This window comes from Pangasianodon hypophthalmus, chromosome 27 (assembly GCF_027358585.1).
Source record: "Pangasianodon hypophthalmus isolate fPanHyp1 chromosome 27, fPanHyp1.pri, whole genome shotgun sequence".
NCBI lineage: Eukaryota > Metazoa > Chordata > Actinopteri > Siluriformes > Pangasiidae > Pangasianodon > Pangasianodon hypophthalmus.
The window spans coordinates 11,636,556-11,657,525 of record NC_069736.1 but is presented as its reverse complement, the minus strand read 5'-3'; the positions used below and the strand labels follow the sequence as shown (position 1 = coordinate 11,657,525).

General features: G+C 39.9%; 1 protein-coding gene across 2 annotated transcripts in view; it reads right to left on the bottom strand.

The window, feature by feature from the left end:
• Nucleotides 1–9,396: 9,396 nt before the first annotated feature.
• The window catches only part of ttc33 (tetratricopeptide repeat domain 33), a 57,088-nt gene continuing 45,514 nt past the window's right edge, over nt 9,397–20,970 (bottom strand). For both annotated transcript variants that reach the window (XM_026921858.3, XM_026921859.3), the window contains exons 4-5: nt 19,669–19,800; nt 9,397–11,970 (exon numbers count right to left, since the gene is read on the bottom strand). In XM_026921858.3, the coding sequence (XP_026777659.1) occupies nt 11,608–11,970; nt 19,669–19,800 (495 nt within the window). In that variant the 3' untranslated portion in view covers nt 9,397–11,607. The remainder of the gene's footprint in view (nt 11,971–19,668; nt 19,801–20,970) is intronic.

Genomic DNA, 20,970 nt, shown 5'->3' with positions numbered 1-20,970 from the left:
TGGTGCAGCAGTTATCAGTGCTTTCACTAAACCTTGTGTATTCTGTGAGAAAAACCATATCTTGGAAGAATGTTACAAGTTCAGTGTTAAACCATATAAAGACAAATTGGACTTTCTGAAAATGAACAGATTTTACTTTAGATGCTCACTTAAGCAAAGATTGTACCAGAAGAAGCACGTCAGTTAAAAATCAATCAAACTGAAACAGTTACCACCTTACCTGCTACAGTGAGTCATGAAAGAAGTGCCTGTACTGAGGCTAGAGACAACTGTGTTCTCACCATAGTACCTGTTAAAATAAAGTCCAAAAAGAGTGATAAGATTGTGTAAGTGTATGCTTTTATGGACTTACGCAGTTCTGCCACTTTTTGTACTGAGGCACTAGCAAGATGGTTGAATGTCCAGGGTAGAAAAATTGACATGACTTTAAGCACCAGGAGGTCAAGTATTATGACCTATCAATAAAAGAGTACGACAGTGAGGTTAAACACTCAGCCTCAGTGAATCTAGTGTGTGCCACGGAAGGCATACATGCTGTGAACAAATTTATCAATTATTAGTCTGAATGGTACAGGCCAAAGGGAGCAGTTGCCTGGATTCTTTGTTTCAAGGATATAGTTATGCGGCGTAACAAAAACAACAAACAACTGAAAAGTTCAGAATAAAACAAAACCCACAACAAAAAACTACAAAGCATGAACAATGTAGTATTTGACAAGTGCAGAAAATGAGATCATCAAGTTTATTCAGGGTCAAAGATTCATAGAAGCAATTTCCATGTTGTGAAAAGGTAATACATCTGTAAAAAAAACAACAGTTGCCATTCTAAACTGGATCCAGTACTTCAGGATCGAATATTGAGATTGATCATAATTGATCAATGGAGGTCGTATTGGGAAATCTGCAATGCCTGAACATGTAAAGCATCCAGTCATAATAATCAAAGACTCATATATTACTACTTTAATTTTCAGAGACATTCAAGAGAAAATTGGACATTGTGGAAGAAATTATATGCTTTCAAAATTGCGACAAAATTAGTGGCTTCCATCTGAAACTCCACTGTGAGGAAGTTTCTCTCCAGATGTGACATGTAGAAAGATCAGAGCAATGGCTGTTTATTGTTGCCGGAGATTTCAACCATGCAAATCTCAAGTCAGTGCTCCCTAAATTCCATCAGCATGTGGACTTTGCAACGAGAGGGAAAAACGTGCTGGACCTTGTTTACACAAACATCCCTGGCACGTACCGGGTGGAGCCCCGCCCCCACCTTGGCTACTCAGACCACATCTCTGTTATGCTAATGCCAGCATACAGACTGCTAGTCAGACGCTCCAAACCGGTTCTGAAGCAGGTGAAAACCTGGCCAGCAAGAGCCATCTCTGCTCTTCAGGACTGTTTTGAACACACTGACTGGCACATGTTCAGGGAAGCGGCAACGGATGGCGACTTCACTGACTTGGAGGAATACGCGACATCAGTGACCAGCTACATTAGCAAGTGCATTGATGACGTCACCGCCTCCAAGACCATCACCTCACGCTCCAACCAGAAGCCGTGGATGACTGCAGAGGTGCATGCGCTATTGAGGACCCGCGACTCCGCCTTCAGAGCAGGCGATAAGGTGGCCCTAAGAACAGCAAGGGCCAAACTGTCCCGGGTCATCAGAGAGGCGAAGCGCACACACGCTCAGAGAATCCACGACCACTTCAAGACCAGCAGAGACACCCGGTGCATGTGGCAGGGCATCCAGAACATCACCAACTAAAGGGTCATCACCATCTGCCTGTGACAGTGATGCCTCCCTCCCAGATGCGCTGAACGACTTCTACGCTTGGTTCGAGGCACAGAACGGCGTGACGGCGAGGAAGATCACCCCTTCTCCCAATGACCAGGTGCTGCGTCCAACCACGGCTGACGTGAGGAAGACTCTACACAGAGTCAACCCACGGAAGGCTGCTGGACCAGTCAACATTCCTGGCAGGGTGCTCAGGGGATGTGCAGACCAGTTGGCAGATGTTTTCACGGACATCTTCAACACCTCCCTGTGCAGCACCGTTGTCCCGACCTGCTTCAAGGCCACCACCATCGTCCCCACACACCCCTCACACACACTCTTCACACTCCTGCTGTCTGGTAAATGGTACCGAAGCATTCGGGCCCTCACAACCAGACTGTGCAACAGTTTCTTCCCTCATGCCATCGGACTCCTAAATACCTAGAACTGGACTGAAGGAACAAACACACACACACACACACACACATACATATATAAACACACACACATATATATACACACACACAGAGCTGAACTGGTCCAAAGGAACTCACGCATACATACATACATATACACACAACGGAACATCCTCTATGTATATGCACTGCACATGTCTTATTATTGCTGCTACTACTATGTTTACACTGTTTACACTACCTCAGCTGTAATATTTGCACTACTGTCACTTTATCACTTTCAACAGGACTGTGTACTGGTCGGCGTCGTAGTTATGTACTGTCTGTTCTGTCTTGTGCTGTCTGCACATGTTTGCACTTGTGCACTTTACGTTTAATTTATGTAATTTATGTAGTCCCCATAGTTCTGTGTTGTTCTGTGTTGTCTTATGTGGCACCTTGGTCCTGGAGAAACGTCGTTTCGTTTCACTGTGTACTTGTATATGGCTGAAATGACAATAAACTCCACTTGACACTTGACACTTGTAGAACAAAAGAACTGCCATATACCAGATCAGTCACACTTTACTAGTGTTGGGGTAGATTATTTTGCACCGTTTGAAGTCAGACAAGGTAGAAGTAATGTTAAGAGATATGGTGTATTGTTTACTTGTCTGACAACAAGAGCTGTGCATTTTGAAGTTGTACATACACTGGACACAGATTCTGGTTTGAATACCATCTGACGTTTTGTGTGCAGGAGAGGTCAGGTGTCAATCATGAGAAGTTACAATGGTACTAACTGCATAGGTGCTGAGATTGAACTGTGTAAAGCCATTCAACAGTGGAATAAGTCAAAAATTGAAAGCACTTTCATGCAAAGGGGAATAAAGTGGATATTCAGTCCACCTTCTGGACCTCTCTTTGGTGGAATATGGGAAAGGCACATAAGATCAGTCAGAAAAATCCTGAGATCTGTGCTGAAAGAGGACTTTCAATGACAGGCCACTAACCATTGTGACAGATGATCCCACAGACATCTGTTGACACCTAATCACCTAAACCTAATGTTGTTGATGAAAAAACAACCACCATTGCCTCCTGGGCTTTAAAAAAAGAGGACCTATATGCCCGTCGCAAATGGAAGCAGGTTCAATATCTTGCTGACCTATTCTGGCAGAGATGGTCACGTGAAATTTGCCTCTACTGCAAGAGCATCAAAAAATGGCCTCAAGTAAAACAAAACCTTTAAGTTGGAGATGTTGTACTAACAACATTCCCCAAGAAATTCATAGGTCTTGAGACGAATCATGAAAGTGTTTCCAGATAAAAAAAAAGACTTCTAAGACATGTGTTGGTTAAAACTAAGACCAATACCTTGGAAAGGCCTGTTGCAAGTGCAGGTACTCAATGTTTATTAAGAGCTGTAGCAAACACAACCAAAACATAATCCAATGACGTTGTCAAAAACAGGTCAGGCGGTGTACAAACAGAGTAAACAGGGATAGGCAAGATCAAGAGCTGTAAAGAGAATAGGGTCAAAACCAGAAGAGCATACAATAAGCAAAGGCTTGGTAACGACTCTTACTGAAAGACACAGAGCGTATACTTCGCACTGAATAAATGAATTGAATGTCCTTATATCCTGTGAATGTGCTGGGATGAGATTAAGTCCAGGTGTGTGAAATCATTAATCAGGTAAATGTGAACGTGAGAGTGTATGGGTGTTGTAGTCCTTAGCGGCCATTTCTGTAGGCTTCACAGTGTGTTGGGAATTGTAGTTGAATGCCGTTTCTGGCGCCGACATATGCCTTAAATATCTAAGAGTGTTTCTCTGGTGTCCAAAGTACATGGACACTTCAAAAAATAATGGACATTTAATCAAACTTATGTTTGAAGTGATGCACAATGTGAATGTTAAGACTGTATGGCTCCATTGTTATTGATTTAAAAAAAAAAAAAGGTAATTGTCAGTCTGCCTGCCTGTCAATTGGGGCCAGAAATGTTTCCATTATTTAAATCTATTATTATATTTACTTGTGTTAAGTAGACATTTAATGTTGCATATATTTCCTTTGTTCACATTGGTTCTTATTGAGCATGTTTAGTGATGATATACTAGGTCACGTGCAGCGTTATGAGATGCACATAAAAGGTTACTAAGACGTACTAGTTTAGGAGAACACAAGCTTTTGACTGTAATTGATGGCCATGCTAACCGCTGTTCACCGATGAAATTGCCTACAATGGGCACAATGGGTCAGAACTGGATGCTCACAAGCTCACGTCATGTGGATGGCCCGGTTTGTGTGCATCACTTACCTGGGGAAGAGATGGCACCAGGATGCACTACGGGAAGAGCCAGCAGAGACAGTGTGATGCTCTGGGCAATGTTCTGCTAGGAAACCTTGGGTCTGGATGTTACTTTGACACATGCTACCTACCTAAACATTGTTGCAGACCAAGTATAGCTCTTCATGGCAATGGTATACACTAATGGCAGTGGCCTCTTTCAGAAAGATAATATGCCCTGCCACACCGCACTGTCCTTCCTTGGACCATTTTTGGTAGGTACTAACCACTGCATAATGGGAACACCCGACAAGACCTGCTATTTTGGAGATGCTCTGACCCAGTCGTCTAGCCATCACAATTAGGCCCTTGTCAAAGTCGCTCAGATCCTAACTCTTGCCCATTTTTTCTGCTGCCAACACATCAACTGTTCACTTGCTGCCTAACATATCCCACCCCTTGACAGGTGCCACTGTAACGAGATAATGTTATTCTCGTCACCTGTCAGTGGCTTTTATGTTATTTCTGATCAGTGTAAAACTATGTAATATTTGTAATAATAATACAAAATAAAAATAGTCTACATTTAAATTTAAATGTATCTTTATCTTTAAATAGATAAAGAATGAAAAAACAGTAATAAAAAACAGAGTAAAACAAATAGTAAAAAATATCTATATAAACTATGCCATAGAATAGATAGCAAACAAAATTGTAGAGGGCACAGTAAGAAAGAATACAAAGGAGTTGTGGGATGGGTTCTTAACCCATTTAGTCTGTTAATTCTGCTATTTTACCTATGTTAGAAATACAGCACTGTGAAGCTAGGTCTGCTCTATTCACTGTGTTGAGCCCAGTTTCCAAACATGCAAAAACACACTCAGAGGATGCTTGTTTTATTCATCTCCACACGTGTGTGAACAAACATTTTCTACAATATTTAACTACAATAAATACTGTTATCGCTCACAGTTAACTGATTAGCATCTGTCCTCTGTGCTGCAGATTTCAACATCAAAAATGACACAGACTTTACTGGTCTTGCAAAAAGAGGTGAGCATCTTTATTGTTCACATTAATTTTAAAAAATTCAGTCTTTTCCCAGTCTAATGCTGCGTTCGAGGCAAAGTTGCAACTTGTAATTCCCTGCCTGCAAAAAGCCACCAAAAATGCCCCTCAACTTGAAATTTCAACTCGTCAACATAGCCGAGCACACTGTGAACAGAGTAAAGAACCCCTTCTCTACATTTAAATTAATTTATAGCAGTGGTTTTAGATCAGTACTTGGTTAAATCTATAATATTAACCATACTACCCACTGTTTTGAGAAGATACAGTAATTAGCCAGTTTGTTTGTTTCTAAGCTTACTCTATCTTGTTGCTAAGCTGCTCACTATTGTCTGCTGTTGCTGCTGTACTGCAATTTCAGTCCAAAATATTGCATGAATGTTTGAAGTTCACTACAGTAGAATAGTACCAGTAGCCACTCAGGCCTGCAACTGTAAAAATACTTTTTATGAGCTTTACATGCTCTGACAGAGCAAACAAAAGGCACGCTTTTGTGGAGGTGTCCATGTTTTTTTTTTACTTCACGCTTCGAACATTACTTGCAGATTACCACTTACTAGTTAGCAGGAATGCAGCATAATTCCGTGTATACAATTAAATGTGTTTGTGTTGTTAGTCTGATTTAATTCTAGTGGTTATTCCTACTTGAAATGGCTTATTTTTATGTTTTGTTTACTGAAGTCTTGCATTATTGTTATTTCTGCTATTGTTTATTTACAGTATTGTTGTTGCTGTTATTATTTCTGTTATAATACTGTTATTATTCAGAACCAGACTTCTGTATTTATGAATATGTTTTTCATTTATATGACAGTGGTCAGTGATTAAGACAGTGGTCAGCTATCAGTTGTCATATTCAACCTTGCACCACCCTACAGTCCCAGATCAGTAAATTGTAATGAAATCTGTGGCTTCTTTTGTGATGCTTCTCCAGGGTTGTACCAAAGCTTCTTTCAGTTGTTGTTTGTTTTGGAGGGTTTCCCCTTCAGGCTCCTCTTCAGGAGGTGAAATGCATGATCAAATGGGTTAAGGTCCGGTGATCGACATGGCCAGTCTAAAACCTTCCACTTTTTCCCCTGATGAAGTCCTTTGATGTGTTAGCAGTGTGTTTTCGGTCATTGTCTTGCTGCCTGATGAAGTTCCTCCCCATTAGAGTGGATGCATTTACTTGTAAATTGGCAAACAGATTGTTTCTCTAAACTTATGAATTCATTCTGCTGCTACCACCATGACTTACATCATCAATAAAGATTAGTGAGCCCATTCCAGAAGCAGCCATGCAAGCCTAAGCCAAGAAACTACCTCCACCGTGCTTGCCCGATAAGCTTGTATGTTTTGGATCATGAGCAGGTCCTTTCTTTCTCCACACTTTTGCCTTTCCATCACTTTGGTAGAGGTTAATCTTGGTTCCAGAACTTTTGTGGCTCATCTCTGTATTTCTTTGCAAATTCCAGTCTGGTTTGCATCTTGTGGTATGGCCTCTATATTTCTGCTCTCGAAGTATTCTTCAAATAGTGGATTGTGATACCTTCATCCCTGCCCTGTGGGAGCTTCTGTGATCAACTGCTGTTGTTTTCCTTGTTCAATGTCTGGTTAGTAGTACACCAGTGGTTTCTTTCTTTTTCAGGACATTCCAAATTGTTATACTGGGTATGCTCAATGCTTTTGCAATGGTTCCGGGCTATTTAACCTCTTTTTTCAGTTTCAAAATGGCTTGCTTTTCATCATAGACGGCTCGCTGGTCTTCATGTTGGTTTATCCTTTTTAACAACAAATGCAGTTTTCACAGGCAAAACCCAGGGCTCAAACCAAGAGTAGACATTCAGAGCTATTAATTGTTTAAACAATCAATCTAACATACCGGGGCAACAAGAAACACCTGTCAGTCACATGTTCCAATCTGATCACTTGAAAAATGGATGGGTTCCAACAAAAGGTGCCATGTTCTAACTTGTTCAACAGACCTAGATGTATATATCAGGAAATGAAAGCTGAAATTCTATCATCTCAGATTCATCTTTTGATCTCAAGCCCAAATGTCTTCAGTGTATAGCAAAAACCAAAAAAATTGCCGTGCTGTTCCAGTAGATTTGGAGGGGACTGTATGTAATTCAATACAAGTACATTTTTCATATTTAGTGTCAGATGATCTTTTAATCACTTTTGAAAGAAAGATGATGATTTTCTAGGTATTTCAGGCCTTAAAAAGATTTCTTACCCACACTTGACCATGTGAACCTATTACCCTTACACTCAAAAAGTTACCCTGGCTCCCTATTTACTTTAAGTATAAAATACATCTTCTTGTCTAAGTCCCTGCATGGTTTGGCTGTGCCTACTTGTCTAGGCTCCTTCTTCTATACTGACCAGCATGCATCAGTAATAAAGAAGCACTTCACACCTTTAAATGAGTTATGCTATGTATATTTGCTCTAGATCAATTATTAAATCTATAACATTGACTATACAGATCAGTTAGCTGGCTAGCTTGTTGCTAACAAAAGATGAACATGAAGGCGTCCATAGTTCGTCCGTGCTGTTCCAGTAGATTTGGAGGGGACTGTATGTAATTCAATACAAGTACATTTTTCATATTTAGTGTCAGATGATCTGATGCATGCTGGTCAGTATAGAAGAAGGAGGCTAGACAAGTAGGCATAGCCAAACCATGCAGGGACTTAGACAAGAAGATTTATTTTATACTGAAAGTAAATAGGGAGCCAGGGTAACTTTTTGAGTGTAAGGGTAATAGGTTCACATGGTCAAGTGTGGGTAAGAACCCTTTTTAAGGCCTAAAATACCTAGAAAATCATCATTTTTCTTTCAAATGTGATTAAAAGTGCAATTTCAGACTCACTCAATGAAAATGAAATGAAAATGAGACTTCCTTTCTCAAGTCATTTGCAGCCATAACAGCATGCATAAGGGCTATGCTGCATTCAACTTACCTCATAAGTGGTAATTCGCATGGCTCAATGATATAATTTTGGGCCTCGGCACAGTCAACACACAAAGTGGAGCAAAAAAAAAAAAAAGAAAAACTATGGACGCCTTCATGTTCGTCTTTTGTTAGCAACAAGCTAGCCAGCTAACTGATCTGTATAGTCAATGTTATAGATTTAATAATTGATCTAGAGCAAATTATACACAGCATAACTCATTTAAAGGTGTGAAGTGCTTCTTTATTACTTCTGATGCTGTGCACAGCCACATTGATTTGATGTCGCTTAGTAACCTGGGAAGGAACTTCCCAGGGAATTACAAGTTGCAACCTCGAGTCAAACCCAGCATTAGTTATGAGGTAACTAGTAAGCTTTCTTTCCCTCTGGCTGCTCCCATTCTGGGTGGCCACAGTGGATCACCCGTCCACATATTTCGATTCTGGCACAAGTGTTGCACCGAACACCCTTCCTGAAGAAACCCGGGCTTGGGACTGGCACTGAGAGTGCACTGGCAGCCCTCAAGTTGCTGGGGTTGGTTCCCTGGTCCCGGAATCAAATCCAGGCCACAGCAGTAAGAGCGCCGCATGCCAGCCACTAGTCCACCTATGAGCTACACAAAACAAATATCCCTGAAAAATGGTAATTTACACATCAGCCAGCTGGTAGGTCTAGCCAATGCTAGATTTGTAGGTAGCTACCTAATATACACAGTTCAGTGGCTAGTTTTAGCTTGCAAGTAACATGACTACAAAATTTTGTTTTTATTTATAATGCTTGATAAAGTGATACTGCTGACTGGAACAGGTCAAAACACCCTTCAAATTAGAAAAGTGCTTTTGTCTTGCAGTTCCATTCTACATTTTATCATTTTTTTGTTGTATTACATGACACAAATTCTCCAAAATGATCCTCTGTGAGATAATTCAATTCAATTCAATTTTATTTGTATAGCACTTTTAACAATGGACATTGTCACAAAGCAGTTTTACAGAAATAAATGGATTCACAAAAATATATTGTAAATATTTGAATTTATCACTGTGAATTTATCCCTAATGAGCAAGCCAGTGGCGACGGTGGCAAGGAAAAACTCCCCGAGATGATATGAGGAAGAAACCTTGAGAGGAACCAGGCTCAAAAGGGAACCCATCCTCATCTGGGTGCAACGGATAGTGCGATTATAAATAAATCCCTTCTATTATTGTGTACTATATGGACAAATAGTGCAATTGTGCAACCAGTAAATTCATCACAGTTTTTGCAAGAAGTCCGGCTGGTTAAAATCTATCCACTCTCCACTGATGGAGTCCTGAGTACAAAGCTGCTCGTGGCACCTGCAGCCCCAAAGCCACTACAGCAATCGCAGTCCCAAGCCATTACAGTATAGCTCCCCATATGTGATCCCCATGCCATCTCCACAGCCCCCAGGTGGCGCCATCCCCAGCAATCCAAACAGTTCTTCAGGCAATCCATATGGGGCTACCCCCAGCAGCGGCGAGCGAACTCAACCGATGAGAACTCCAACCAGAAGTAGGGCATCAGGATGGGTCAGGCAGCGAGGAGGAGCAGAAGGGGTCAGGATCACTGGCATCACTGGCATGAACGTGTGAGAGTGGGGGGGCGACAGCATCCAAACATCCCAGTTCACCACAACACTCTATGCCTGTGAAACCCTCCAGACCTGCCCCTGTACCTAAGAAAACTATTCACAAAAGGCTTGACTAAACAAATATGTTTTCAGCCTAGACTTAAACACTGAGACTGTGTCTGAGCCCCGAACACTAAGTGGAAGGCTGTTCCATAACTGTGGGGCTTTGTAAGAGAAAGCTCTACCCCCAGCTGTAGCCCGCATTATTCGAGGTACCAACAAATAGCCTGCACCTTTTGATCTGAGTAGGCGTGACGGATCATAAAAGACCAAAAGTTCGCTCAGGTGCTGTGGCGCGAGACCATTTTGTGCTTTATAGGTCAATAGTAGTATTTTATAATCAATACGAAATTTGATTGGGAGCCAGTGCAGTGTGGATAAGATAGGGGTGATGTGGTCATAACTTCTGGTTCTAGTAAGGACTCTCGCTGCTGCATTCTGGACTAACTGGAGCTTGTTTATGCATCTACTGGAACATCCAGACAGTAAGGCATTACAATGATCCAACCTAGAGGTAACAAAAGCATGAACTAATTTTTCTGCATCATGTAGTGACAATATATTTCTTATTTTAGCAATATTTCTGAGATGAAAGAAAGCAATCCTAGTGATATTATCTACATGAGCTTCAAAAGAAAGACTAGAGTCGATAATCACACCAAGGTCTTTTACTGCTGCACATGATGAAACAGAAAGGTCATCCAGGTTTATTATGTAATCAGAAAGCTTACTTCTAGCTGCATGTGGTCCTAGTACAAGTACTTCTGTCTTGTCAGAATTAAGAAAGAGAAAGTTAATAAGCATCCAGTTTCTAATGTCTTTTACACATTCCTCAACTTTATTAAGCTGGTGTCTGTCATCTGGCTTTGCTGAAACATACAACTGTGTGTCATCAGCGTAACAGTGGAAGCTAATACCATGCTTACGGATAAAGACTAAAGTCACGGTTACGATTTAACATCACACAATTTGTGATTATTTATACACATTAAATATCATATTACACAAACATGTCTAATGAATCAGGGTAGGAAGAGCTGATTTTAACAGTGCAGTGTGTATTTGAATTGAACCCTGTTGCGGTTTTTCCTCTTGGTATAGTTCATTTGGGCAGATGAGAACACAGCAATTGGACTCAGGTGCAGACCAAAATAATCTGAGTGTGTATGAATGGCATGGTGTTGTTCGCAAAGTAGCACAGTTTCACTGCAGTGAGTAAGTGATTCAACCCTGAAGTGACACTAATACAGGAAGTGAACCAAACATGACATGTATTTAGGGTTGCAGATGACATTTTTTTTGGTGAATGTGACCTGTTTACCTGAGCCCTGAGGCTCAAAGTGAGCCAGTGCCCTTAGAGACTAGTGATCCAATACAGTATGTGCACTCCAATAACTCCAAAGATAAAATGATCCTCTATGCATATTATGCATATTCTATGCAAATTAACATTTAATGAAGAATAATTCAACAATGTGTCACTTTTTATATTATTCTTGCTTTAACCAAAATATACTTTGAAGCATTTATGTCAGAATTCCTGACTACCATTTCATTGGCAACATCTTGCAAATCCACAATGACATTCTTCTTTAACTTTTCGTATCTGTTCTTGCGGTCTGCTATGGCTGTGCAGGCAGCTATGACCTCATCACACTCAAAGTCCCCGTAATCTTGCTGCAGCTCTGGGGATTCATCCACAAGTTGTTGAGTTTGATCATCCTGTGCACCTTTCTGCTGCATAGCATGTTTCTCTTCCCGCAGATGCAGTGCCCATCTCAAATCTTCCTCCCACAGAGGGTGCTCTAATGGGTAGAGGTGCAGTGCCACCTGGAAGGAACGTACAGCCTGAAACAAACACAAACACATGACTGACAGGTGTCTGAATACAAACCAGCATATATAAAGATGTTTGTTAAACTGAAGGTAACTTTATGCCCATGAAATATTTGCTTTAACATTTTGCTTCATATTTCCATTGTAATGTTGGAAACTACATAAAATGACATGTACATTCAGCAGTAATGTTTCCACATTGTTGGCACACACGATAGAAGTAAGGCTCCCCCACCTTCTAAATTCTAAATAAGATGTGAGCATATTGAAGTATATGTTGTTTAAAGATGTGTGTAGGAAATGAATAAAAAGCTTGTTAAAGATTGAGCTGATTCATAATTGGGTCCTACAGAAACTGAAGTAATTGTTGGCAAAGATCAGCAGCTTATACTTAAATTGATAATGCATAAACTGATAATGCATAATGATAGTCAAAAGGGCTATTTAGGCCATTTTATAAATCTGCATATGGTGGCTGTTCTAGAACATTAAATCACTAATCAGGATATTTTAAACAGGTAAATAAATTGTGAGCAAGGAAAACAAATAACATCTTAGATTATGATTACATTAGAGTTTATGGATTTCTCTTGATAAAAAAATGCTTTATGTACATATTGACATTTTGACAACACCAGCACGTTACAGAAAACAGTTGTCCAAACTAATGTATGTGCAACCTTCAATGACATTTGTTGAATCAAAAAATAGGAAACAGTCAGATTTACAAACAGCAATATCAGGGGATATTCAAAACACACAACAAAAAAGAACAGAACGAGATTTTTATATTTTAAAAAAATTAACAGATTCTGCATGCAAAAATCATAAAATTCAAAAGTCTCTAAAAATCTTTGCAGCACAGTATAATTCAAATATGCTGCGTCCTTTTATGCACAGTGCTGCCATAGGCTGGAAGATTAAAGGACTGAAGTATTTACTAAAGAAAAGACACAAAAATTGCTGTGACTTGACACACCTGGCTATATCAGGTGTGTTTGTGTGTATGCTTTAAGGTGTTTTTTAAGGTGCTTTTTGGTTTGTTTTTAGCAATGTGGTACACCTATTTTAAGAAATATAAATATGCAAAACAGCTCTATTTAAATGCATAATACAAGACTTAAACACCATTACAATTCAACAATTCTTTTATCACTGATAGGGCCATTTGCCATGCTCATAAAATCATGTGATCCTGCGTGGCGATGGCAAGGATGCACTTTTTCTGTTTTAGTTAATTTACAATTTAATTTTTTTTAAATATACAAAGCAGGAAAACAAACACAAGCTGCTTTTAAATGTTGTATCTGCTATTTCTGATAATATAAATTAACAATGTCTTGTTTTTCATTTCTCCTGCCTGGATGTTGAAACTCCAGTTTTATAAATTTATATATATTTATATTTATATATATACAGTTGAGGTCAAAAGTTTACATACCCCTTTCAGAATCTGCAAAATGTTTATTATTTTACCAAAATAAGAGGGATCATACAAAATGCATGTTATTGTTTATTTAGTGCTGACCTGAATAAGATATTTCACATAAAAGATGTTTACATATAGTCCACAAGAGAAAATAAAAGTTGAATTTATAAAAATGACCCCGTTCAAAAGTTTACATCCCATTGATTCTTAATACTGTGTTGTTACCTGAATGATCCACAGCTGTGGTTTTTTTGTTTACTGATAGTTGTTTAAGAGTCCCTTGTTTGTCCTGAACAGTTAAACTGCCTGCTGTTCTTCAGAAAAATCCTTCAGGTCCCACAAATTCTTTGGTTTTCCATCATTTTTTGTGTATTTTTAACCCTTTCCAACAGTGACTGTATGATTTTGAGATCCATCTTTTCACACTGAGGACAACTGAGGGACTCATATGCAACTATTACAGAAGGTTCAAACACTCACAGATGCTCCAGAAGGAAAAACCATGCATTAAGAGCCGGGGGGTGAAAACTTTTTGAATTTGAAGATTAAGTTTAACTTATTTTGTCTTCTGGGAAACATGTAACTATCTTCTGTAGCCTCTGAAGGGCAGTACTAAATGAAAAAATATGATATTTAGGCAAAATAAGAAAAATGTACACATCTCCATTCTGTTCAAAAGTTTTCACCCCCCGGCTCTTAATGCATGTTTTTTCCTTCTGGAGCTTCTGAAACCCTATTGTTTTTGTAAGGATTATTATTATTATTATTATCATTATTATGACCTAACACTGATTGTGCAGGCCAACCCCTAAGGCCTAGGTACATGAAACTGATGCACACACAGTATTCATCATATGTTAGAGCTCCTCATTCTGAACAACTTTGCCTCAGGACAAACGTGTATCTCGGAAACATGTCCGCCATCGGCCAAATTTCAGCAGCTATTAGAGAAGGTTAACAAAGGCTGATTGGAACGAAACTTGGTGGACTTGCTTTGCTCATGGCCCCAGAGGTCTGTGAGAAATTTGAAACTAATCGGCCACTGGGGGAACTCTATCAAGTTTTTCATGCACATGAATGGTTTTATATACTGCAGTGTTTCACACAAAAACAAGTAATTCATACCTTTTGATGGAGCTCCTCATTGTGAACAACTTTGGGTATTTCGAAAAACATGTCCACCATTGGCCAATTAATTTTCAGCAGCTATTAGCCAAGGTTAACAAAGGCAGATTGGACTCATGGCCCCAGAGGTCTGTGAGAAATTTGAAACTAATCAGCCACTGGGGGGCAACGGTATTCCCTAATGGCAGTGGCTTCTTTCAGCAGGATAATGCACCCTGCCACACTGCGAAAATTGTTCAGGAATGGTTTATGGAACATGACAAAGAGTTCAAGGTATTGACTTGGTCTGTAAATTCCCCAGATCTCAATCCAATCGAGCATCTGTGGGATGTGCTAGACAAACAAATCCGATCCATGGAGGCCCCACCTCGCAACTAACAGGACTTAAAGGATCTGCTGCTAACTTCTTGGTGCCAGATACCACAGCACACCATCAGAGGTCTTCACCATCAGAGGACACCATGTCACAAGGGGGACCTACACAATATTAGGCAGGTGTTTTTAATGTTATGTTTGATCGATGTGTGTGTGTGTGTGTGTGTGTGTGTGTGTGTGTATTAGGAACACTTTATTAGGAACACTTGTACACCTACCCACTCGTAGTTTATCAGCAGTGCAATACATAAAATCATGCAGATATAGGCCAGCAGCTTCGGGTACTGTTCACATCAACCACCAGTATGGAGAAAAAATGTGATCTTAGTGATTTTGACCGTGACATGATTGTTTATGCCAAATGGGCTGGTTTGAGTATTTCTGTTTTCCATTTAAATGTGTGGGGAAAAATGAGTGTAGCAGGAGGACAGATGAATATTTCCAAAAGCTGTATAAAAGCACACTTCTCAGCATCAAACCGGATATGTTACAGTTGGTTTGGTGTAGATAGTGCTAGATAGTGCAGTTCCTGCAGAAACTGCAAGTGTGCTGGGAAGCCAATCTTCAACATTGGCCAATGGGGAACAATTGAAGGTTATGTCTAAGTGTTAAGAGGCAGTAACATAGTTGAAAAAATTAAACTCTCATATGTTCCTGTACACTTTCAGTACTACAGATTTACCCAATTTTCTTGTTAATTAAAAACGTGAATAGCACTCCCCATTGGCCAATTTGTGTGACAATGCATGTGTGACAACGCATTTTTGTTTTGTTGTTGGTTGCTAGAGGGACATACCATTTAAGTTTTGTGATGATTGCTCATTGTTAACCCTATAAGTTTGTCCTAAACAAGACTACTACAGATTAGCATAAAGGTGCAGAATCACAAGTTTCAGCTCAATCAGACATCTGGTTCCTGAGAAACAGATTTCAGATTCAGATTCAGATTCAACTTTGTCATTGTGCAGTGTACACGTACAGAGACAATGAAATGCAGTTAACCTCTAACCAGAAATGCAAATGGCAATAAATATGACAAGTAAGTTAAATAAAAGTATTTACTGTAGAAGTAAAGTGCAAGAAAGTGGAATTTTCTGAATTTAACTCTAACCCCTATTGACGACCATATCTACAATTCAGCATACCTCCTCAGGACATTTTCCTGAAGGGGCCTGTCAAGTTTCATCTGAGTGCATGTAAATACTCATGAGTTACAGCTGTTTGAATGAATTAGGGTCTGTCCTATTTGAATTGATTGGCAAGTGGTGGCCAAATTGTTCATAAATATTTAACATCCTTCTCACAATTATTGAGGGAGAAACTCCCCTGAGCCATTTGACACCAACTTTATGAAGACAGGACAAAAATCCTAGGATTAGTTTCAAAAAGTAGGTGTTTCATATTATGCAAATTAGCAAAAATGGGCAAATGCAAATCTAAATGGTCCAAATTGCAAATTGGTTCCAAGGGATCAAGGAGAAAATGTTTGTCTCTATGCCTTACATTTCTTGTGCTGTGCTGCGCTATGCTGCTCTTTGCTGAGTTATGCTGCTCTTTGCTGCGCTGTGCTGGGCTCTCTTCTCTTGCCTGAGTAGACAGAGGGAGAACTACAGAATGGCCAACACAACGGCCTACACAATGGCCTACAAAATGTCCTACACAATGTCTGTAGCACATACAGTTTGGTGTTCCTGGCCTTCCAAAAATGTTTTCCATTCATTTCTATGGGAAAAAAAAGCATTTTGAACTGCAGCTACTTGGGAACCACACAGTCAAAAAGCTGTAGACAAGCAAAATTCTCAGGATCAGACCAGACATGTTACAGTTAGTTTGCTGTTGATATCTCAAAAATTATAGAAGGAGATACTTACAGAATATCAGGTGGAATAATAATAAAATAAAAATTTAAGAACAATTAGTGTGTAATGATTGGATCCCTAATATGAAAACTCCTTAAAATTCCAGTAGGGGTTGCCCAGACCCCAGTTATAAATAATAATAATAATGATAACAATAATAATGTTTTATTTATATAGTGCCTTTCCACAGCTCAAGGACACTTTATATTTCAAAACTACAGGAGAAAAACAGGAAAAGAACAAACAAAGGGCAATGATAAATGATAAATATTTCAACTGTTAGGAAAAGAGCCAAAGTACTGAAAAAATAGATGTATTTTAAGCTGTGATTTGAAAGTCAAAATAGAGATAACATTTCGGAGGTTCTGAGGGAGTGAATTACAAAGTTTTGGAGCCATGATGGCAAATGATCTACCACCCATGGTGGAAAAGTGGAAATGTGGTACAATGAGTAGGCCAGAATCAGAGGACCTGAGAGTCTGAGCTGGGTTATAGGGATGAAGGAGCTCAGATATATAAGGAGGGGCAAGTCTATGGATGGCTTTAATGGTCAGAAGAAGGATTTTGTACTGAATCCTAGAAACTACAGGTAGCCAGTGCAGACTATGTAATACGGGCCTAGAGGAGTGGGTGAGAACTCTAGCTGCTGAATTTTGAATATAATGTAATCTGGTTATGGCCTTTAATGGTAATCCATTAAATGTATGTTACAAATAAAGACCCTTGAACCTTGAACCTAGTCCAACAAAAAGGGCATTGCAATAGTCAAGATGGGATGTGATAAATGTATGGACAAGAGTTTCTGCATCTTTAAGAATGAGAATATGACGGAGGCGAGCTATGCTGAGGTGACAAAAGGCAGTTTTAACAATAGAGCTAATGTGTGGCTCAAATGAGAGGAAGGTATCAAAATAACACCAAGACTCCTAACAGTTTGAGAGTTTTTGAAAGGAATACCATCAATATCTACACGGAAATGCATGAACGCTAGTGGTAAGGTATATTTGTGTGGCATCAGCATAGCAGTGACAGCGAAGACCTTGACACCTAATTATATGACCAAGGAGCAGCATATAGACAATAAAAAGAAGTGGGCCGCGGACAGAACCCTGAAGAACACCTTGCAGAAGGGGGGCAGTGGAGGATATGTATTTGTGTATATATAGGAAATACTGTCTGTGAGATAAGTAAGATTCAAACCAAGAGAGAGCAGTGCTAGTGATAAAAAATGGCTGAAAGCCGAGATAGGAGTATGGAGTGAGAAATGGTATCAAAAGCAGAGCTAGGATGCAGGAGAATGAGAATAGAAAGGGCCAAAGAGTCAACAGAGGGAAGAAGATCATTTACAACTCTGAGGAGAGCAGTTTCAGTGCTGTGGAAAGGACGGAAACCTGATTGAAAAGGGTCATAGAGATTATTGGAAGAAAGGTGTGACTGCAACATCTGTTTCCAATAGTCTGGCTACAAGAGGAAGGTTAGATATAGGTCTATAGTTAGACATTTCAACTGGGTCTAAACCAGGTTTTCTAAGAAGTGGTGTGACCGCTGCAGTTTTTAATTTCTGTGGAACAAAGGCAGAAGCAAGGGACCTATTTATCAGGTGGGAAATGGTAACAGAGATAACAGATAGACATGTTCTGAGAAGAGTGATAGGAGCTGGATCAAGCTGGCAGGATGACGGATTCGATTTCAGGATAAGTTCTCCAACAGAGGATGGGCAAGTGGGAGTGAAACTGGAGAGACTGTGGGAAGGGGTAATGAGAGGAGGTTCATTGATGAGAGTTCCAGAGGTGTAGGTGGAAAGTTGTGAGTAGAGAGATGTAACTGTATTATGGAAGAAACAAAGAAAAGAATGACAGAGAGCATCACTACCAGAGATATTAAGTGACAGTGGCTGGGTGAGTTTGTACACAGTAGCAAAAAGTGTTTGGGCTTGTGACTGGCATTACTGATGATAGTGGAGAAATAAGCAGGTGATCAGTATAAGCTAGAGAATCTACAGCTAGGCCAGAAGATGTTATGCAAGCGAGAGTAAGTAGTTCACGAAGTTCTGAGAAAAAGTCTGGATTCCATTTTGGAGGTCAATAAATTAGTATTATAAGGAGCGGTGTTGGACCAACCACCTTAAATGCTAAATACTCAAATGATGTCATATCATGGTAGTCAGCACTAAATATTTTGATTTTGTCGCAGTAAACAGCAAGCCCACCACCCCTACCATGAATTCGGGGCTTGGACAAGTAACTGTAACCACATGGTGTACCCAAATTGAGCCGTAAATACTCATTGGATGTTTGCCAAGGTTTTGTAAGTAACAGCATATCCAGACTTTTGTCAGTAATTAAATCGTTTAGCAGCGAAGATTTCTCTGTCAAGGAGCGGCAATTTAATAGAGCCAGCTTGCTGCTATGGCAATCAGATGCTGTGATACTATCACAATACTGGTTGACTTTAGCTAAATATCTCAGTGAATATCTCTGTAATACACAAGGTTCAACAAGACTTATTCGGCAATGAAAATTAAATATCTAATTGATCAAAATCTAAACTTTGATGCTACATGCAAATCTCTGTGAATATTTAGGTTAACGAAAAAAATGCAAATATTATGTTTTAATTCAAGTTTTTTCTATTCAGTTTTAAGCACTGTTAAAAGCCATTTATAAAAGTAAAAAAACCTAGTGCATACACATTTTAAACTCAGAAGATATTAATTTACAATGAAATGTTCTCCCCAGCTCGGCAAATATCTGAATATCTGCCTAATGTCAGTTTAGTAAGAGTGGCACTTCAGCTGCATATGGGTAAAATGTTATTCCTCCAGAGAATTTATGTTCTCTTTATGTCCTCTTTATGTCTTTATGATTGTCATGTGTTTTTTGAACTGTAGGTTAATAATAATGTCTAAGAAGTGGTACTTACAAGCTCTACCTCTCCAAGGTTTAGTTGGGCACGACCTAAAGTCTGCCATGCCTCCCACCACATAGGACGAAGTTTGACTGCCGTCTCTGCTGCCTGCACTGCAGGGAAGTCCTCCTGAAGTATGGTCAGCACCTAGAGGAACACAGTTCAAATGATGAGATTACGTCTCACAAATCCCTAGACGCAAGATATTCTGCTAATATTAGGCAGGTGATTTTAATGTTATGGCTGAATGGTTTACTACATCTCTGACTCCACAAGAATTCTGAATGTGTGCTGTAGTATCTGGCAACAAGACTCTAGCAGCAGATCCTTTAATTCCTGTAAGTTGGAAGGTGGGGCCTGCACAGATTGGACTTGCTTGTCCAGCACATCTCTCAGATGCTCGAACAGATTGAATTTGGGAAACTGGAGGCCTAGGTTCAACACTGTGAACCCTTTGTCATGTTCCTCAAACCATTTCTGAACAGTGTTTGCAGTGTGGCAGGGCTCATTATACTGCTGAAAGAGGCCACTGCCATTAGGGAATACCCTTGCCATGAAGGGGCGTACTTGGTCTGCAACAATGTTTAGGTAGGTGGTACGTGTCAAAGTAACCTCCACGTGAATGCCAGGAACTAGGGTTTCCCAGCAGAGAATCACACTGCATCTGCCACATTACCTTCTTCCCAAAGTGCATCCTGGTGCCATCTCTTCCCCGGGTAAGCGACACACATGCACCCTACTGTCCACATGATGTAAAAGAAAATGAGATTCATCAGACCAGACCACCTTCTTCCATTGCTCCATGATGCTGATGCTCACGTGCTCATTGTAGGTGCTTTCAGCGGTGGACAGATGTCAGCATGGGCACTCTGACTGTTCTGACATCTTTCTATCATAGCCAGCATTATCTTTTTCAGCAATTTGTGCTCCAGTAGCTCTTCTGTGAGATTGGACCAAATGGGCTAGCCTACACTCCCCACTCCAAACTGATGGTGAAGCATAGTGATGGCAGCATGATGCTATGGGGCTGCTTCTCTTCAGCTGGGACTGCAGCTCTAGTGAAGATAGAGAGAATTATGGATAGCTCCAAATACCAATCTATTTTGACACAAAACCCACAGTCCTCTGTTAGACAGCTAAAAAATGAAGGAAAATTTTCACCTTTCAGTACAAGGTGGAAAAATATCTGACATGATTTATCTTGGTTTCATTTTTCACAAAAACCTGCAATTTAACAAAGGTCTGTAGATTTTTATATTCACTGTACAGTACCTAACTTACCACTATCACTTAGTAAAAAAAAACTGTCCAAGGCCA